Source organism: Nomascus leucogenys, chromosome 7b, assembly GCF_006542625.1.
Source record: "Nomascus leucogenys isolate Asia chromosome 7b, Asia_NLE_v1, whole genome shotgun sequence".
NCBI lineage: Eukaryota > Metazoa > Chordata > Mammalia > Primates > Hylobatidae > Nomascus > Nomascus leucogenys.
In genome coordinates, this window is record NC_044387.1 from 58,752,543 (window position 1) to 58,774,240 (window position 21,698).

Genomic DNA, 21,698 nt, shown 5'->3' on the forward strand with positions numbered 1-21,698 from the left:
CTTCCTGAGCAGAGCCATCTTTGTGCTTCAGAATTTCATTGTAGGAGAATGAATTTGGTTGATCCAGCAAGGGTCAGTTTTTTCCCCTGGTGTAATCAACTAGGACTTGGAGGAAGGTCGTTGAGTTCAAGCATAGCTGCTGAGATCCTGCCCCTGTTGATAGATGTTCTCATAGAAGGAGTCCTCGTAAGCTGAACCAGCACCCTGACAGCGTTTACTGCGTGGTCCACAGAGTACTCTTTAGGCCTGCTTTATTTCATCTTCTCAAGCAAATTGACGATGGCCTTGATATGAAGCTCTGTGGCCTCTAACTCTGGCATAGTTTCTTTTTTTTTTTTTTTTAAGATGGAGTTTTGCCCTGTCACTCAGGTTGGAGTGCAGTGGCACGATCTCGGCTCACTGCAACCTCTGCCTCCCGGTTCAAGCAATTCTCCTGCCTCAGCCTGGTTTCTTCAAATACCCTGCTGCTTTAGGTTGAGGAGGCTAAGAAGGGAATATATTTCCTTTAAGTTTTTTGTTTGTTTGAGACAGAGTCTTGCTCTGTTGCCCAGGCTGGAGTGCAATGGCGTGATCTTGGCTCACTGAAGCCTCTGCCTCCCGGGCTCAGTGATTCTCCTGCCTTAATCTCTTGAGTAACTGGGATTACAGGTACATGCCACCACGCCCAGGTAATTTTTTTATATTAGTAGAGAAGGAGCTTCGCCATGTTGGTCTGGCTGGTCTTAAACTCCTGGCCTCAAGTGATCCGCCTGTCTTGGCCTCCCAGAGTGCTGGGATTACAGGTGTGAGCCACCGTGCCCCAGCCTTAGGTGTTAAATATGCAGATTCAGAAAGGTATGGGAAAATATATCATTTAAGATATCATTTTGAAACAAACAATGTAACCATAACCCAGGTAAAGAAATAGGTTATTGGCTGGCGTGGTGGCTCACGCCTGTAATCCCAGCACTGTAATCCCCGCACTTTGGGGGGTGGGCAGATCATCTGAGGCCAGGAGTTTGAGACCAGTCTGACCAATATGGTAAAACCGCATCTCTACTAAAAATACAAAATTAGCCGGGTGTGGTGGCACATGTCTGTAATCCCAGCTATTCGGGAGGCTGAGGCAGGAGAATTGCTTGAATCTGGGAGGTGGAGGTTGCGGTAAGCTGAGATTGTGCCATTGCACTCCAGCCAGGGCAATAAGAGCGAAACTCCATCTCAAAAAAAAAAAAAAAAAATTACATTGTAAGAATATTTCAGTTTATCTGTTTTGCTGATAGGCATTTGGACTGTTTTCAGTTTTTAAATTCCTTTTTTTATATATTGACAAATTATAGTTGTATGTATTTATAGGATACAAAGTGATGTTATTATTTATTTATTTTTGTTTATTTATTTTTTTGAGACGGAGTCTCGCCCTGTCGCCCAGGCTGGAGTTGCAATGGTGCAATCTCGGCTCACTGCAACCTCCACCTCAGGAGTTCAAGCAATTCTCCTGTCTCAGCCTCCCAAGTAGCTGGGATTACAGGTGCCCGCCACCATGACCAGCTAATTTTTGTGTTTTTTTTGTTTTTTTTTTTTTTTGAGACGGAATCTAGCTCTGTCACCCAGGCTGGAACTGTAATGGCACAATCTCGGCTCAGTGCAAGCTTCGCCTCCCAGGTTCATGCCATTCTCCTGCCTCAGCCTGCCAAGTACCTGGGACTACAGGAGTCTGCCACCACGCCCGGCTAATTTTTTGTATTTTTAGTAGAGATGGGGTTTCACCGTGTTAGCCAGGATGGTCTTGGTCTTCTGACCTTATGATCCACCTGCCTTGGCCTCCCAAAGTGCTGGGATTGCAGGCATGAGCCACCGCGCCCAGCCAGTTTTTGTATTTTTAATACAGATAGGGTTTCACCATGTTGGCCAGGCTGGTCTCAAGCTCCTGACTGGGATTACAGGCGTCAGCCACCATGCCCAGCTGATGTTATGATTTTTTAATACAATGTAAAATGATGAAATCAAGCTATTTAACTTATCTGTCACCTCAAATATTTGACTTTTTTTTTTCTTTTGAGACAGGGTCTCGCTTTGTTGCCCAGGCTGGAGTGCACTGGTGTGATCATGGCTCACTGCAGCCTCAGCCTCCTGGGATCAAGCAATCTTCATGCCTCAGACCCCCAAGTAGCTGGGACTTCAGTAATGCACCACCATGTCTGGTGAATTTTTGTATTTTTTGTAGAAATGGGGTTTCACCACGTTGCCTAGGCTGGTCTTGAACTCCTGGGCTCAAGCAATCTGCCCACCTCCCAAAGTGCTCAGACTACAGGCGTGAGATGGTGCACTGAGCCTTGACATTTTTTGTAATGAGAAGATTTGAGATTTACTCTCTTAGGGATACTGAAATATATAGTACTCAGGCGTGATGACTCATGCTGGCAATCCCAGCACTTTGGTGTTTTGTTTTGTTTTGTTTTGTTTTGTTTTGTTTTGTTTTAGACAGAGACTTGCTCTGGCTGGAGTGCAGTGGCATGGCTGGAGTGCAGTGGTGCGATGTCAGCTCACTGCAACCTTCGCCTCCTGGGTTCAAGCGATTCTCCTGCCTCAGCCTCTTGAGTAGCTGGGATTACAGGCGCACACCACCACGCCTGGCTAATTTTTTTTGAATTTTTAGTAGAGACAGGGTTTCACCATGTTGGTCAGGCTGGTCTCAAACTCCTGACCTCGTGATCCACCCACCTCGACTTCCCAGAGTGCTGGGATTACAGGCATGAGCCACTGCGCCCAGCCAATCCCAGCACTTTCAGAGGCTGAGGCGGGTGGATTACCTCAGGTCAGGAGTTGGAGACTAGCCTGGCTGACATGGCAAGACCCTGTCTCTGCTAAAAATACAAAAATTAGTCTGGCATGGTGGCACACTACTATAATCCCAGCTACTCAGGAAGCTGAGGCAGGAGAATCACCTGAATCTGGGAGTTGGAGGTTGCAGTGAGCTGAGATTGGAGATTGCACCACTGCACTCCAGCTCGGGTGACAGAGTGAAACTCCATCTCAAAAAAAAAAAAAAAAATGTAGTACTGAATTTTAGCTATAGTCACCATGCTGTTCAATAGATATTAAAAATCAACTGGCCAGGCGCAGTGGCTCATGCCTGTAATCCCAGCAGTTTGGAGGCCAAGGCGGTTGGATCGTGAGGTCAGGAGATCGAGACCATCCTGGCTAACATGGTGAAACCCCGTCTCTACTAAAAATACAAAAAATTAGCCAGGCGTGGTGGCGGGTGCCTGTAGTCCCAGCTACTCGGGAGGCTGAGGCAGGAGAATGGCGTGGACCTGAGAGGCGGAGCTTGCAGTGAGCCAAGATTGCACCACTACACTCCAGCCTGGGCGACAGAGTGAGACTCTGTAAAAAAAAAAAAAAAAAAAAAAAAAAAAAAAAAAAAAAAAAAAAAAAATCAACTGTATTTCTCCTATTTAACTGAGGCTTTGTATCCTTTGATTACCATCTTCCCATTCCCCCTACTCCTAGCCTTTGGTAACCATCATTCTCCTCTCTGTTTCTATGCATTCAATTGTTTTAGATTCCACATATAAGTGAGAACAGGTCATATTTGTCTTTGTGTGTTTGGAGTATTTCACTTAATATAATGTTCTCCATTTCCGATATTCATGTTGTCGAAAATGACAGAATGTCGTCCTTTTTTTTTGAGACAGAGTCTCACTCTGTTGCCAGGCTGGAGTGCAGTGGTGCAATCTCAGCTCACTGCAACCTCTACCTCCTAGATTCAAGCGATTCTCCTGCCTCATCCTCTAGTAGTTGGGACTACAGGCGCGTGCCACCACGCCCAGCTAATTTTTGTATTTTTAGTAGAGACAGGGTTTCACCATGTTGGCCAGGATGGTCTTAATCTCTTGACCTCATGATTGCCCACCTCAGCCTCTCAAAGTGCTGGGATTACAGGTGTGAGCCACTGCGCCCGGCTAACCATCTGTATTTCTAGTAAGTTCCCAAGTGATGGTTATGCTGTTGGCTTTGGTATCACACTTTGATAACCACTGTTCTGTGGTATCCACCTCAGAATAGATTGTGGACCAAAGATTATGGGAATCTTCAATTTTGCTAGATAATGATTTTCTGAGTTGTTTGTACCAGTTTGTACTCTTGTTGGCAGTGTATGAACATGTTCATTGACTTACCAACGCTATACTAATCTGGTAGGTATGTCTCATTATACTTTGTGTGTGTGTGTGTGTTTCTTTTTTCTTTTTTTCTTTTTTTTTGGGGGACAGGATCTCATTCTGTTACCCAGGCTGGAGTACAGTGGCATGATCATGGCTCACTGCAGCCTCGACCTGCCAGCTCATGCAATCCTCCCTCCTCAGCCTCCCAAGTAGCTGGGACTACAGATATGCACCACCGTGCCTGGCTAATTTTGTGTGTGTGTGTGTGCGTGTGGAGACAGGGTCTTGCTTGGTTGCCCACGCTGGTCTTGAACTCCAGAGCTCAAGTGATCCTCCTGCCTCACCCTCCCAAAGTACTGGGATTATAGGCGTGAGCCATGTGCCAGCCTAATTGTGATTCCTATTTTCATTTCCTGAATTCCTGTTGTGGCTTAGTACCTTTTTTTTTTTTTTCTTTTTTTGAGATGGCATCTCCCTCTGTTGCCCAGGCTGGAGTGCAGTGGCGTGATCTCGGCTTACTACAACCTCCATCTTCCAGGTGCAAGCAATTCTCCTGCCTCAGCCTCCCAAGTAGCTGGGACTACAGGCATGCACCACGACGTCTGGCTAATTTTTGTATTATTAGTAGAGACGAGGTTTCACCATGTTGGCCAGGATGGTCTTGAACTCCTGAATTTGTGATCTGCCCACCTCGGCCTCCCAAAGTGCTGGCTGGGGCTTAGTACCTTTTTTTTTTTTTTTTTGAGGCGGAGTCTCGCTCTTTTGCCCAGGCCGGAGTGCAGTGGCGCTATCTCAGCTCACTGCAATCTCCGCCTCCCGGGTTCACGCCATTCTCTTGCCTCAGCCTCCCGAGTAGCTGGGACTATAGGCGCCCGCCACGATGCCCAGCTAATTTTGTTTTTGTATTTTTAGTAGAGACGGGGCTTCACCATGTTAGTCAGAATGGTCTCGATCTCCTGACCTCATGATCCGCCCTCGTTGGCCTCCCAAAGTGCTGGGATTACAGGCGTGAGCCACCACGCCTGGCTGGGGCTTAGTACCTTTTTATGTGTTTATTGGGTATCTAGATTTTCTCTTTTTGAAGTACATATTCAAGTCTTATTCCTATTTTTCTAATGAGTTGTATATTGAGTATTTGTACTAATTAATATATAGGAGGTTTTCTACTTTTGAATATGAATCTTTCGTATGTTTTATGTGTGACAAATACCTTCTCCCTCTGTTCTCTTCATCATTTGATGAATTAAGGTGTTTTAAATTTTAGGCTGGGTGCTGTGGCGAATTCTAGCACTTTGAGAGGCCGAGGAGGGTGGGTCACTTGAGGTCAGGAGTTAGAGACAAGCCTGACCAACATGGCAAAACCCCGTCTCTACTAGTAATACAGAAATTAGCCAGGTGTGGTGGTGTGTGCCTGTAGTCCTAGCTATTCGGGAGGCTGAGGCAGGAGAATTGCTTGAACCTGTGAGGTGGGGGTTACAGTGAGCCTAGATGGCACCCCTGCACTCCAGCCTGGGCAACAGAGTGAAACTCTCAAAAAAGAAAGAAAGAAAAAAAAAGAAAGCCAGGCACAGTGGCTCAACCCCTGTAATCCCAGCACTTTGAGAGGCCGAGGCAGGCGGATCATTTGAGGTCAGGAGTTCAAGACCAACCTGGCCAACATGGCAAAACCCCATCTCTACTAAAAATAAAAAAATCAGGCCGGGCACGGTGGCTCATGCCTGTAATCCCAGCACTTTGGGAGGCCGAGGTGGGCGGATCACCTGAGGTCGGGAGTTCAAGACCAGCCTGACCAACATGGAGAAACCCCGTCTCTATTAAAAATACAAAATTAGCCAGGCATGGTGGTGCATGCCTGTAATCCCAGCTACTCGGGAGGCTGAGGTGAGAGAATCACTTGAACCTGGGAGGCGGAGGTTGCAGTGAGCCAAGATCGCACCATTGCACTCCAGCCTGGGCAACAAGAGCGAAACTCCGTCTCAAACAAATAAATAAATAAATTTAAATAAATAAAATCAGTCAGATGTGGTGTTGCATGCCTGTAATCCCAGCTACTTGGGAGGCTGAAGTGGGAGAATCACTTGAACCCGGGAGGCGGAGGTTGCAGTGAGCTGAGATGGTGCCACTATACTCCAGCCTGGGTGACAGAGTGAGACTCTGTCTCAAAAAAAAAGAAAAAAAAAATTAACTTAGTAAAATTTGTGTCTTTTCCTTTGTAATTAATGTGTGTTCTGTCAGGTTTAAGGAATCTATTTCTTCCCTGATGTCATGAAGATATTCTGGTTTTTTTTTTTTTTTTTTGAGATGGAGTCTCACTCTGTCGCCCAGGCTGGAGTGCAGTGGCACAATATCGGCTCACTGCAAGCTCTGCCCCCTGGGTTCATGCCATTCTCCTGCCTCAGCCTCCCAAGCAGCTGGGACTATAGGTGCCCGCCACTGCGCCCAGCTAATTTTTTGTATTTTTAGTAGAGACGGGGCTTCACGGTGGTCTCGATCTCCTGACCACGTGATCCACCCGCCTCGGCCTCCCAAAGTGCTGGGATTGCAAGCGTGAGCCACCACGTCCAGCCTGTTTTTTGTTTTTTTGAGACAGGGTCTTGCACTGTCACACAGGCTGGATTGCAGTGGCACGATCAGGGTCACTGTGACCTCAACCTCCCAGGCTTAAGCAGTCCTCCCATCTCAGCCTCCCAAATAGATGGCACTACAGGCGTGTGCCACCACACCCAGCAAATTTTTGTATTTTGTAGAGATGGGCTTTCTTTTTTTTTTTTTGAGATGGAGTCTTGCTCTGTTGCCCAGGCTGGAGTGCAGTGGCGCCATCTCGGCTCACTGCAAGCTCCGCCTCCCGGGTTCACGCCATTCTCCTGCCTCAGCCTCTCCGAGTAGCTGGGACTACAGGCACCTGCCACCACGCCCGGCTAATTTTTTGTATTTTTAGTAGAGACGGGGTTTCACCGTGGTCTCGATCTCCTGACCTCGTGATCCGCCAGCCTTGGCCTCCCAAAGTGCTGGGATTACAAGCGTGAGCCACCGCGCCCGGCCGAGATGGGCTTTCATTGCATTGCCCAAGCTGGTGTCAAACTCCTGGGCTCAAGCAATTCGCTTGCCTTGGCCTCCCAAAGTGCTGGGATTACAGGTGCGGGCCATCATGCCTGGCTGAAGATATTTTGTATCATCTTTAAGAACTCATTATTTTGCTGTTTACATTTTATTTTCCAGACCTCCTGAAATTGACTTTTGTTGATTATGTGAGTTAGGGATCCTATTTCATTTTTTTTCACATGGGTATGTAATTGTCCCGGCACAGTTTATTGAAAAACCTGCTCTATAGTGCTGTTTTTATCATTACTCAAGTGTCCATTAAGGCCAAGTCTGTTTCTTGGCTATGTACCTTGTTCCTTTGGTCAATTTGTTTCTACTACAAAATCGTGATGTCTTGAATATGTAGCCTTACAATAAGCCTGATATCTGAGTAAGACTGCTTATCTAGTACTTTTAAGAATGTCTAAACTATTCTTGGTCTTTTGTAATTCTATGAAAGCTTCAGAATCAACTTGTAAAGTCCTCTCCCTCCCCAAAATAGAATATATTGTTGTTGGGTTTTTTTTGTTGTTGTTTTTAAGACAATCTTTCTCTGTCGCCCAGCAGGAGTGGCACAGTCTTGGCACACTGCAACCTCTGCCTCCCAGGTTCAAGCGATTCTCCTGCCTCAGCCCCCAGAGTAGCTGGGATTACAGGCACCCGCCACCACGCCTGGCTGTTGTTTTGCATTTTTAGTAGAGATGGCATTTCACCATGTTGGCCAGGCTGGCCTTGAACTCCTGTTCTCAGTCAGGGTGATCCCCCCGCCTTGGCCTTCCAAAGTGCCGGGATTACAAGTGTAAGCCACTGTGCCCAGCCCTCTATTGGGGTTTTAATTGAGATTACTTTGAATCTATAGATCAGAGTGGGAAAAATTGACATCTATATGGTACTGAGTTCTCCATTTTGCCTATAAAATTATTAGATTTACTCCTATGTTTGATATTTGTGATGCCATTTGAACATAGTATATAAATATATGTAATTGTTTTTTCCTTATTGCTAGTTTATAGAAATATAGAGTTGACCCTCATTTATTTGGTTTTCTCTCTTCCTGATCAGTTTCACTGGCTGTCAACTGTATTAGTCTTTTTAAGGAACCAGCTTTTCTCTTTGATCATCTCTGTTATGTTTGTTTTCCCTTTGTGGCTGCTGTTCTTAGAAAATACTGCTTACAAGGCTGACCCTTGGCTGGTGTCTGGAAACTTAGATTTCAGAAGGGTTCCCACCATTCCCTAACTGATGAATAGTTAACTGGATCTACACTGTTGTGTGTTCATGCAATGTTGTTTATGCTGAATACTAGCACTCCCTCTAGGAGTCTGGAATTTTGGTATGTGTTAGGCAGAGGGTGCCTGTCTGACCAGCCCTCAGTAAAAGCTTGGGTACTGAGTCTCTAATAAGCTTCACTGATACACAACACTTCTCACGTGTTATCACAATTCAGTGCCAGAGGAATTAAGAGTGTCCTTTGTGATTCCGCTGGGAGAGGATTCTTGGAAGCTTGCACTTGATTTCTTCCAGACTTTGCCCTGTGCCTCTCTTCCGTTTGTTGATTTGCTTTGCATCCTTTTGCATAAAGATTGAAGAAAAAATCATAATGGAAGTTAGCAAATACGTTGTAATGCTCATAAAAATACTACCTATCAATATATGAAATACAACTACAGTCATGTTTAGAGGAATGTATAATAGGTTTAGTGCATTTAATGTATAGCATTAAATGCATGTATTTTAAAGGAATTAAGACTGAAAACCAGCGAACTATGCATTTAATGTATAGCATTAAATGCATGTATTTTAGAGGAATTAAGACTGAAAACCAGCAAACTATGCATCTATCATTTTTTCTTTTCTTTTCCTTTTTTTTTTTCTTTTTAAGACAGGGTCTTTCTCTGTCGCTCAGGCTGGTGTGCAGTGGCATGATCATAGCTCACTGCAGCCTTGAACTCCTGGGTTCAAGTGATCTTGCCATGTCAGTCTCCCATGTAGCTGGGAGTAGAGGCATCACCACATCTGGCTAATTTTTTTTTTTTTTTTTCCGAGACACAGTCTTGCTCTCCCGCCCAGGCTGGAGTGCAGTGGCATGATCTTGGCTCACCGCAACATCTGCCTCGTGGGTTCAAGCAATTCTCCTGCCTCAGCCTCCTGAGTAGCTGGGATTACAGACGTGTGCCACCATGCCTGGCTAATTTTTTGTATTTTTAGTAGAGACAGGGTTTCACCATATTAGCCAGGCTGGTCTCCAACTCCTGACTTCAGGTGATCCACCCGCCTTGGCTTTCCAAAGTGCTGGGATTACAGGCGTGAGCCACTGCACCCGGCCTAATTTTTTAATTTTTTGTAGTGATGGGGGTCTCTCTGTGTTGCCCAGCTGATCTCAACTCCTAGCCTTAAGCAATCCACCCACCTTGGCCTCCAATAGTGCTGGGATTATAGGCATGAGTCACTGCCTGGCCAAAAATTTTTTTATTTTAAACTTTAATTAATTTTGAGACTGGGTTATGGCACTGGCTAATTTTTGTATTTTTGGTAGAGATGGGGTTTCACCATGTTGCCCAGGGTGGTCTTGAACTGCTGGGCTCAAGTGATCCACCTGCCTCAGCCTCCCAAAGTGCTGGGATTACAGGCATAAGTCACTGTGCCTGGCCAAAAATTATTTACTGATAAATATAACACAAATACAGAAAATGGCATAAAACAAGTGGGTACCCTAGTGAATTATTATATGGCAGACACCTTTGTAACCACCACCTGTTTAAAAAAAAAAAAAAAAAAGATCTTGGCAGTCATTTCTGAACTTCCTTCCAAACCCACTGACCGCCCCTCAGAGAGTAAACTACTAGCTTGACTTGAATAGTAATTACTTTCTCACTTTTCTTCATGGTTTTATTACCCAACTGTGTATCCTTAAACACTGTATAGTTTAGCTTTGCTTGTGGGTTTTTTGAGCAGGATTATAAGCTACTTTCATTGTTTTCTTTATAGTTACCAACATTTTTTCAGATTTCCTAAAATGGTTCTATATTGCTTTCTTATTTTTAAAATTCATTGAGATATAATTCACATATTATACAATTCATTCAAGTGTGCAATTCAGTGGCTCTTATAATATTCACGGAGGGTTGTTTTTTTTTTTTTTAGTTTGGGATATGACCTCTATTGCCAGAGGGGAAGTAATATATGTACAAAACAAAATGTTTGTTGATATAACTTCTGCATCATAATTAAAATCCAGGCAGTATCTAAAAAATAGTCATCTCAATCAAAATCCACTACTTCCATTTGGGCATGGTGGCTCAGGCACTTATAATCCCAGAACTTTGGGAGGTCGAGGTGGGAGGATTCCTTGAGTCCAGGAGTTCGAGACCAGTCTGGGCAACATAGTAAGACCCGGTCTCTACAAAAAGTAAAAAAAAAAAATAGCCAGGTGTGGTGGTGCTTGCCTGTAGTACCAGCTACTCAGGAGTCTGAGGTGGGAGGATCATGTGAGCCTGGGAGACTAAGGCTGTGTAATTTGTGATTGTTCCACTGCATTCCAGCCTGGGCAACAGAGCCAGACCCTGTCTAAAAAAAAAAAAAAAAAAAGTAGAGTTCAAGACCAGCCTGGACAACATAGTGAGACCTTGTCTTTAATAAAAATTTTTTTAAAAATTAGCCAGGTGTCATGGGGCATGCCTGTATTCCCCTGGAATCACCAACACTTAGAGAGCTGTTAGATTAATTGGAGACCTGAGATAATAAGAAATCCAGGCATCCTTTACATAGTTTTCTGTTGTTCTTTCTTCCCAATCAGAGACTTGCGAATGTGTGGAATGACACCATCACCAGCAATTGTAGCCTTGATGACAGAGTCCAATTCTTCTTCACTAATAGCAGGTTGCAGATGATGAGGGGTCATAGCTTTACCTTTAAATCTTTTATTGCCTTTGATGTCACTTCAAGTATCTCTGCAGTGAGGTATCCAAGGATGGCTGCACTGTTCACAGTGGCAGTCACGACCCCACACATCCACGACTGGTCGTCCTACATTTCAGGTGTCTGTCTATGAATATGGCCCACCAGGAACTGTAAGGAGGCTCTCTGTGAGCGGGAAACAACCACCTTTGTCCTGGCCTTTCCAGTGTCCTTCTCAGCCTTACCACCAGCCTTGCAAGTTCTGCCGAAGCTCAAACAAGGCAGAGAAAGGGCTAGTCAGACACACAGTGAGATCCTACCACCTATTGCTTCGTGGCACGGTGATTCAAACTGCCCAGAGAGTTTATGTTTTGTGTGTGTGTGGTAAAATATATATAACATAAAACTTACTATTTCATTTTAACCTTTTTTTTTTTTTGAGACAGAATCTCACTGTGTTGCCCAGGCTGGAGGGTAGTGGCGTGATCTTGGCTCGCTGTAACCTCCGCCTCCTAGGTTCAAGTGCTGCTTGTGCTTCAGCCTCCCGAGTAGCTGGGACTGTAGGCATGCGTCACCGTGCTTGGCTAATTTTTTGTATTTTTAGTAGAGACAGGGTTTCACCATGTTGGCCAGACTGGTCTTGAACTCCTGGCCTCAAGGGACCCACCTGCCTTGGCCTCCCAAAGTGCTAGGATTACAAGTGTGAGCCACTGCACCTGGCCCTTTTTTTTTGAGACAGACTTTTGCTTTGTCGCCTAGGCTCAAGTGCAGTGGCACGATCTCTGCTCACTGCAACCTCCACCTCATGGGTTCAAGTGGTTCTCCCGCCTCAGCCTCCCAGGTAGCTGGGATTACAGGCGTGTGTCACCACGCCCGGATAATTTTTGTATTTTTGGTAGAGGCAGTCTTTCACCATGTTGGCCAGGCTGGTCTCGAACTCCTGATCCACCTGCCTCAGCCTCCCAAAGTGCTAGGATTACATGCATGAACCACTACGCCCGGCCTATTTTAACCGTTTTTAAGTTTACAATTTAGTACCATTAAGTACATTGACAATGTGTAACCATCACCACTATCCATACCCAAAACTTTTCATCATCCCATGTGGAAATTCTGTATTCATTAAATGGTATCTCCTCATTCCTCCTACCCTAACCCTTTATAACCTTTATTATACTTTCTGTTTCTAAGAATTTGCCTGTTCTAGACATCTCACGTAAGTGGAATCATATGATATTTTTCCGTTTGCGTCTGGCTTATTTCAGTTAGCATAGTGTTTTCAAGGTTTCTGTGTCAGAATTTTATTCCTTTTTTTTTTTCTTTTGAGATGGAGTCTCGCTCTGTCACCAGGCTGGAGTGCAGTGGTGTGATGTCAGCTTACTGCAACCTCCGCCTCCCATGTTCAAGCAATTCTCTTGCCTCAGCCTCCCGAGTAGCTAGGACTACAGGCATGCGCCACCATGCCCAGCTGATTTTTGTATTTTTAGTAGAGACGGGGTTTCACCACGTTGGCCAGGATGGTCTTGATCTTTTGACCTTGTGATCCACCCGCCTGGGCCTCCCAAAGTGCTGGGATTACAGGTGTGAGCCACAGTGCCCGGCCTTATTCCTTTTTATAGCTCTATAATATTCCATTGTGAACTATAGACCATTTTTTTTTATCCATTATCAGTTTATGAACATTTGGGTTGTTTCCACCTTTTGGCTATTGTGAATTATGCTGCTGTGAACATTGTGTACAAGTTTTTGTGTGGACATATGCTGTATTGCTTTTATAATAAGAAAATAAATATTTTTAAAGCAGAAAATTCAGGCATAGGATACATATCTCATTGTTAGTAATAGATAATTATTTGCTCCTTCACATTCCTTCTACTGCCAGTAAATACAGTGATATTTTCTTTTTATAATGTAATTTCCTGTACAGATTGTCTTGTTAAGGAGGGCCATTTACAAATGACCAGTATTTGGCCAGAGTCTCACCCACCTTCAGTGTAAATGTATAAACTGATGATGCTATGTTTTAGAAATTAGAAACCACTCTCCCAAATCAGGAGGAAAAAATCCAGTTTTAATTTCCAAGTTAACAAAATTCAATATATGTATTGTGGTTCCATAAATTTATTTTATGAAGTTGAGCCTGAAGAGCAAGCCAGTCTGTCATCACACCTTAGAAATTCAGATATCTGAATAGTAAACAGTTTGTCTTTAGAGTGTGAAGTCCGTTATCTCTTTTGATTCCCACAACCCCAAGCAATATTATTTCCATTCACAGGGGAGGATACTGAGGGTAGGAAAAATCAAGTGATTTGCCATAAACTTCAAATCTGTGAAGTCCGTTAATCTCCTTTGATTCCCACAACCCCAAGCAATGTTATCTCCATTTACAGGGGAGGATACTGAGGGTAGGAAGAAATCAAGTGATTTGCCATAAACTTCAAATCTGTGGAATCAGGGTGCTTTTTTACTCCAAATCTTGATGTATTTCTACTATTCTACTCTTTAATTGGCAATTGTAAATGTTCTTTGTAGATTAAGCAAGTGATTTTTGTATTAAACCTAAGTCGCACAATAGCACACCATGGCGAGGACTACTATTTTTTTTTTTTTTTTTTTTTTTTTTGAGATTGTGCCATTGCACTCCAGGTCAGGGATTCGAGACTAGCCTGGCCAGTATGGTGAAACCCTGTCTCTACTAATCATACAAAAATTAGCCGGGCTTGGTGGCGTGCACCTGTAGTCCCACCTACTTGGGAGACTGAGGCAGAAGAATTGCCTGAACCCAGGAGGCGGAGGTTGCAGTGAGCCGAGATGGCGCCATTGCACTCCAGCCTGGGCAACAGAGTGAGATTCCATCTCAAAAAATAAAAATAAAAATAAAAAGTGTTCCCTTTTCTCTGCTTCCTTGCCAGCATTTGTTATTTTTTTTGGTCTTTTTGACAATAGCCACCTAACGAGTAAGATGACACCTCATTGTGGTTTTCATTTGCATTTTCCTGATAGTGATGTTGAGCATTTTTTCGTATATTTGTTAGCCATTTGTATGTCTTCTTTTGAGAAATGTCTATTCAGAGAATCTGCTCCCCCCACCTTTTTTTTTTTTTGAGACAGGGTCTCACTCTGTCACCCAGGCTGGAGTACAGTGGTGGGATCTCAGCTCACTGCAACCTCTGCCTCCCAGGCTCAAGCTATCCTCTCAGATCAGCCTCCGGAGTAGCTGGGACTACAAGCATACACCACCATGCTTGGCTAATTTTTTGTAGAGATAGGATTTTGTCATGTTGCCCAGGCTAGTGTTAAATTCCTGGACTGAAGCCATCTGCCTGCCTCAGCTTCCCAAAGTTGCCCCTTTTTTAATTGGATTTTTTTTTTTTTACTGTTGAGATGTTTGAGTTCTATTCTGCATATTAATCCCCTGTCAGATAGTTTGCACATATTTTTTGTAATGTTTGTAATCTCATTCTTTTTTTTTTTGAGATGGAGTCTTACTCTGTCACCCAGTCATGAGTGCAGTGGTACAATCTTGGCTCACTGCAACCACCACCTCCCGGGTTCAAGTGATTCTCCTGCCTCAGCCTCCCGAGTAACTGGGATTACAGGTGCATGCCACCACGCCCAGCTAATTTTGTATTTTTGGTAGAGATGGGGTTTCACCATGTTGGCCAGGCTGGTCTTGAACTCCTGACCTCAAGTGATCTGACCACCTTGGCCTCCGAAACTGCTGGGATTACAGGCATGAGCCACCACGCCCAGCCTGTAATCTCATTCTATAGGTTGTCTTTTTACTCTGTTGATTGTTTCCTTTGCTGAGCAGAAGCTTTTGAGATTATGCCATTTTGTTTATTTTTGCTTTTGTTGCCTGTGCTTTTGATGTTTTATTCATAAAATCTTTTCCTAGATGTTTGAAGTATTTCTTCTCGTAGTTTTCTAGTATTGGATCTTACATTTAGGTCTTTGATCCATTTTGAGTTGATATTTATATAGGGTGAGAGGTGGGGGGTCTAGTTTCATTTTTCTGCATGTAAATATTCACTTTTCTTTTTCTTTTTTTTTTTTTTTTTGGAGACAGAGTCTCGCTGTCGCCCAGGCTGGAGTGCAGTGGCGCGATCTCGGCTCACTGCAGGCTCCGCCCCCCGGGGTTCACGCCATTCTCCTCCCTCAGCCTCCCGAGTAGCTGGGACTACAGGCGCCCGCCATCTTGCCCGGCTAATTTTTTGTATTTTTAGTAGAGACGGGGTTTCACTATGTTAGCCAGGATGGTCTCGATCTCCTGACCTCGTGATCCGCTCGCCTCGGCCTCCCAAAGTGCTGGGATTACAGGCGTGAGCCACCGCACCCGGCCCAAATATTCACTTTTCCCAGCACCATTTATTAAGGAGGGTGTCCTTTCCCCAATGTTCTTGGAGCCTTTGTCAAAAACAAATTGGCACTGGGTGCGATGGCTCACACCTGTAGTCTCAGCACTTTGGGACACCAGGATAGGCAGATCACTTGAGCCTAGGAGTTCAAGACCATCTTGCGCAATGTGGCAAAACCCCATCTCTACCAAAAATTAGCCAGGTGGTAGCATGCACTTGTAGCTGCAGCTCCTCAGGAGGCTGAGGTGGGAAGATCACCTGAATCTGGGAGGTCGAGGATGCAGTGAGTCGTGATTGCATCCCTGTACTCCAGTGGGGCAACAGAATGAGACTCTGTCGCAGATAGATAGATAGATAGATACATAGATAGACAGACAGACAGACAGACAGATAAAGTAGCTTAATAACTTGATACTCTCTGTTCTATTCCATTGGCCTATGTGTCTGTTTTTTTTATGCCAGTACCATGCTGTTTTGGTTACTACAGCTTTGTGGTTTATTTTGAAGTCTGGTGGTGTGATGCCTCCAGCTTTGTTCTTTTTGCTCAGGATCACTTTGGCTATTGGGGTCTTTTGTAGTCCTATACAATTTTTAAGATGTTTTCCTATTTATGTGAAGAATGTCACTGGTATTTTTATAGGGCCTGTGCATTTTAGCATGTTCTTTCATCCTCTGTTCTCAACCTTTTTCTGCAAATTGGTAACTCGATTTAGAGACTTAATTAGATTTAAGTTTTATTTTTTGGGAGTAGTACAAGGTAATTTTATAGAAGCAAAGCAGTGAACAGTACCATACTCAAATATGATACCTGTATTAGATCGTTCTCATGCTGTTATGAAGAAATATCTGAGATAAGTAATTTATAAAGGAAGGAAATTTAATTGACTCACAGTTGTGCATTTCTAGAGAGGCCTCAAGGAACTTACAATCATGGTGGAAGGGGAAGCAAACACGTCCTTTTTCACATGGTGGCAGGCAAGAAAGTGCAGAGTGAAGTGGGGGAAAGCCCCATATAAAACCATCAGATCTCGTGGAAACTCACTCACTATCATGAGAACAGCATGGGGGAACTACCCCCATAATCTAATCACTTTCCATGAGGTCCCTCCCATGACATGTGGGGATTATGAGAGCTACAACTGAAGATGCCATTTGGGTGGGGGCACAGCTAAACCATATCAATACCTATGTTTTGTTGTTGTTGTTGAGACAGAGTGTCACTTTGTCGCCCAGGCTGGAGTGCATTCAGCTCACTGCAACCTCTGCCCCCTGGGTTCAAGCGATTCTCGTGCCCCAGCCTCCCGAGTAGCTGGGACTACAGGCGTGTGCCACCACACCTGGCTAATTTTTGTATTTTGAGTAGAGACGGGTTTTCACCGTGTTGTCCAAGCTGGTCTCAAATTCCTTAACCTCAGGTGATCCGCCTGCTTCAGCCTCTCAAAGTGCTGGAATTACAGGCGTGAGCTACCATGCCTCGCCATCAATACCTATGTTGGAACTATCAGGGAATCTTATTTTTTTCTTTCTTCCTGTCCTGTCTTGTCCTGTCCTGTTGCCTGGGCTGGAGTGCAATGGCATGGCTCACCGCAACCTCCGCCTCCTGGGTTCAAGCGATTCTCCTGCCTCAGCCTCCCAAGTAGCTGAGATCATTACAGGCACCCACCACCACATCCGGCTGATTTTTGTATTTTTAGTAGAGATGAGATTTCGCTGTGCTGGCCAGGCTGGTCTCAAACTCCTGACCTCAGGTGATCCTCCCGCCTTGGCCTCCAAAAGTGCTGGGATTACAGGCATGAGCCACTGTACCTGGCCAAGAACCTGTCTTTAAAAAAAAAAATTAGATTGCTTCTACCTTTTGGCTGTTGTGATTAATGCTTCTACCTTACTTTTTATAGTTACCCCGTGCCCTGCAAATATGTTCACGCTTGACTTTCATTTCTTTAAACATATTCATTTTAGCATATACAGCTGTGTGTGTGTAAAGAAAAAGGGGTATGTGGGAACAGTCTGTTCGTTCTTCACAATTTTGCAGTAAACTTCAAATTGTTCTTAAAAAATAAAATCTGGCCGGGCGCGGTGGCTCACGCCTGTAATCCCAGCACTTTGGGAGGCCGAGGCGGGTGGATCACGAGGTCAGGAGATTGAGACCACGGTGAAACCCCGTCTTTACTAAAAATACAAAAAATTAGCTGGGCGCAGTGGTGGGCGCCTGTAGTCCCAACTACTCGGGAGGCTGAGGCAGGAGAATGGCGTGAACCCGGGAGGCAGAGCTTGCAGTGAGCCGAGATTGTGCCACTGCATTCCAGCCTGGGCAACAGCAAGACTCCGTCTCAAAAAAAAAAAAAATAAATAAATAAAATAAAATCTAGGAGACTGAGTGTGGTAGCTCACACCTGTAATCCCAGCATTTTGGAAGGCTTAGTTGGGAGGATTGCTTAAGCCCAGGAGTTCAAGACCAGCCTAGGCAACATAGCAAGACCCTATTTCAAGAAAACAAAAAATAAAATTTAAAAAAAAGTATATTAAACTTTGTGTGTGTGTTTGTATATACATACGTGTGCTTTACCCTCAGTGCAGATATTCTGAAGCAAGAGATCAAGAGTGAGATCAGGCCAGGTACAGTGGTGCATGTCTGTAATGCCACCCCTTTGGGGGGCTGAGGCAAGAAGATTACTTGAGCCCAGGAGTTTGAGACTAGCCTGGGCAATATAGTGAGACCGTGTCTCTAAAAAAATAAAAATAAAAAATTGGCCGGGTGCGGTGGCTCAAGCCTGTAATCCCAGCACTTTGGGAGGCTGAGGTGGGTGGATAACCTGAGGTCAGGAGTTCAAGACCAGCCTGGCCAACATGGTGAAACCGCGTCTCTACTAAAAATACAAAACTTAGCTGGGCACGGTGGTGGGTGCCTGTAGTCCCAGCTACTAGGGAGGCTGAGGCAGGAGAATTGCTTGAACCTGGGAGGCGGAGGTTGAGTGAGCTGAGATCGCACCACTGCACTCCAGCCAGGGCAACAGAGTGAGAACCTGTCTCAAACAAAAGAAAACTGTGTTAGACCTAATGACTCCAGGGGGTACCCTACAGCTCTGTAGTTCCTGCCTAGAGCTCACCCAGCAGTACCCACCTCTAGTGGTTGGCCAATATTTCTGTCAGATTGGGCTGCTTATTATCCTTGAAGCATAGGTATTGTCAGTCTCAATGAGCTTATCTGTTTAATTTTGCTTGTATATTAAAAGTATTTGCATCACATGCAGAGCTAACTTTATTCTCTCCTTGCCTCCTTCCTCCTCAAATTTAAGGTATTTTAAGGATGGTGCAGTTAAGAAACCTTATTCTGCAAAGACACTAACCAACAAGAAGTTTTCTGCATCCTTTGGGATCCGGAGGGAGTTACCTAGTACCAGTCATCTAGTGCAGTATCGTGGCACACATACTTGTACCCGACAGGTCCAGTTAAGAGAACTGCGCATCAGGTGAGCTTATGAGTGGCCACCAGTCTATGGGTACTTTTCTTTTGTTCTCCCTTCTTGGTTAAAATGAGGGAATGATTCTTATTCTCCCATCACAATTAGTGGGAGATCTTGATGCCTGTTCTTTATAGTAGAATGTTCAGATGAAAAGGATATTCAGGAATCTGCAGACATAAAATCTGTCATTGAGTGTTTTCATTTCTCCACTTGTGCCTTGCAATATGACGCTATCAAGATTCTTCCAGAAAAAGTCTAACGTGGTCCAAGAAAGAAGGAACTACTCTTTTTGCTACTGTTTTTTCCTGGATTTTCTGGTGAATTCTGGAATAGCTGTAACACTTCTGCTACTCTTGATTAGGTATATTGAAGACATCCATTTCTTCATTCAAAAATTTATCAGGCCAGGTGTGGTGGCTCATACCTATAATCCCAGCACTTTGGGAGGCTGAGGCAGGTGGATCATCTGAGGTCAGGAGTTCCAGACCCCGTCTCCACTAAAAATACAAAAAATTAGCTGGGTGTGGTGGTGCACACCTGTAATCCCAGCTACTTGGGAGGCTAAGGCACAAGAATTGCTTGAACCTGGGAGGCCGAGGTTGCAGTGAGCTGAAATTGCTCCACTGCCTTCCAGCCTGGGTGAGAATAAGACTCCGTCTCAAAACAACAACAGATTTATCTGGTGCTTACCGATGCCAGGTGTTACGCTAAATGCTGAGCATATAAAGTGAATAAGATCATCTTGGTTTATGACTTAATGAGAGTTTAAAATCAGGTAGGCTTGATAGACTGTTAAGCCACAACAATAAAGTGAGATTAGTGCAATGAGAGGAGAAGGATGTGGTACCACAGGCAAATATGGCGAGAACAGCCACAATAGTATAGCCAGCAGTTACTCTCTGGAGGAAGTGGAGTTTAAGCTGAGCCCTGGAGGATAATGTAAGAATAAGCCAGATAAAGGGCAGGAGAAGGTGTGTTTTAAGTTGAGCTCAAGGTTTCACTCTGTAAGACAAGCCACCTTTGGCCAAGCATGGTGGCTCATGCATGTAATCCCAGCACTTTGGGAGGCCGAGGTGGGTGGATCACGAGGTCAGGAGATCGAGACCATCCTGGCTAACACAGTGAAACCCGGTCTCTACTAAAAATGCAAAAAATTAGCCAGGCACAGTGGCGGGCGCCTGTAGTCCCAGCTACCAGCTACTCGGGAGGCTGAGGCAGGAGAATGGCAGTGAACCCGGGAGGCGGGGCTTGCAGTGAGCAGAGATTGGGCCACTGTACTCTAACCTGGGCGACAGAGCAAAACTGTGTCTCAAAAAAAAAAAAAAAAAAAAAGACAAGCCACCTTTGTGCGTATACCAGGCACTGTGCTAGGTACCGGAGGTACTATAAAGCACCAATTTCTGCTTTCAGGGACTCACAGTGCAGAGGGAATGACAGACACCCTGTGAGCTGATCACTGTGATATGGTGTCATAACATTACAGGAGGGGTTTGAACAGAGTGCTGAGAGTACGCAGCTGCTCACTCTGTTTACATTGGAGAAGGTTCAGGCATTTGCCGGGCATTTTAGGCTGGAAGAATAATATGAACAAAAGAATTATGATGTACTTCCTGTACCTCAGTTTTGAAGTTTTTATCTCTTCATTGACAATTTATATTGAAAATATTTTTTTAAAATAATCTGCTTGATTTTAGCTTTATAAATCTGCCCCATCTTATGCCCTGTATGATGCAAAATTAGCTATGATACCGCCTTTTGATTCATACTAACGTCCCTCCCCCTGAGACCTTAAAGGCTTCCTTTCCTTTCCAGAAAACCGATGATGTAAGCCAAATGGAATTTAAAAATATGTATATCCCTTTTTTCCTTCTTTCAGATGCGTGGCCAGAAAGTTCTTAAATTTATGGATTCGAATGACTTTTGGAAGAGTATTTCCCTCTAAAGCCAGGTAGTATTTTTTTTTTTTTTTTTTTTTATACTTTAGGGTTTTAGGGTACATGTGCACAATGTGCAGGTTTGTTACATATGTATCCATGTGCCATGTTGATTTCCTGCACCCATTAACTCGTCATTTAGCATTAGGTGTATCTCCTAATGCTGTCCCTCCCCCCTCCCCCCACCCCACAACAGTCACCAGAGTGTGATGTTCCCCTTCCTGTGTCCATGAGATCTCATTGTTCAATTCCCACCTATGAGAGAGAACATGCGGTGTTTGGTTTTTTGTCCTTGCGATAGTTTACTGAGAATGATGTTTTCCAGTTTCATCCATGTCCCTACAAAGGACACGAACTCATCATTTTTTATGGCTGCATAGTATTCCATGGTGTATATGTGCCACATTTTCTTAATCCAGTCTATCGTTGTTGGACATTTGGGTTGGTTCCAACTCTTTGCTATTGTGAATAGTGCCGCAATAAACATACGTGTGCATGTGTCTTTATAGCAGCATGATTTATAGTCCTTTGGGTATATACCCAGTAATGGGATGGCTGGGTCAAATGGTATTTCTAGTTCGAGATCCCTGAGGAATCGCCACACTGACTTCCACAATGGTTGAACTAGTTTACAGTCCCACCAACAGTGTAAAAGTATTCCTATTTCTCCAAAGCCAGGTAGTATTAGCTCAGAACAACATAACTGTATTGAGTTCATTCTAGGGTTTTCTTTTATATTAAGCCTGTATATAAACTTCATTATGGCTTGTGCTGTTACATTCCTCTCTTGTTCCTCCCCAGCCTCCAGTAGGCAGAAGC

At 44.3% G+C, this 21,698-nt stretch overlaps 1 protein-coding gene across 12 annotated transcripts in view; it reads left to right on the plus strand.

The window, feature by feature from the left end:
- Positions 1-21,698, plus strand: part of SFI1 (SFI1 centrin binding protein) — a 127,235-nt gene that overhangs the window by 18,030 nt on the left and 87,507 nt on the right. For 9 of the 12 annotated variants that reach the window (XR_004031016.1, XM_030816134.1, XM_030816141.1 and 6 more), the window contains exons 3-4: positions 18,778-18,951; positions 20,822-20,893. Coding sequence is in view for 11 of the 12 variants with exons in the window: in XM_030816134.1 (XP_030671994.1) it covers positions 18,778-18,951; positions 20,822-20,893 (246 nt within the window). In the remaining variant the exon portion in view is untranslated. The remainder of the gene's footprint in view (positions 1-18,777; positions 18,952-20,821; positions 20,894-21,698) is intronic. The other 3 variants (XM_030816139.1, XM_030816145.1, XM_030816138.1) reach the window with 1 other exon arrangement.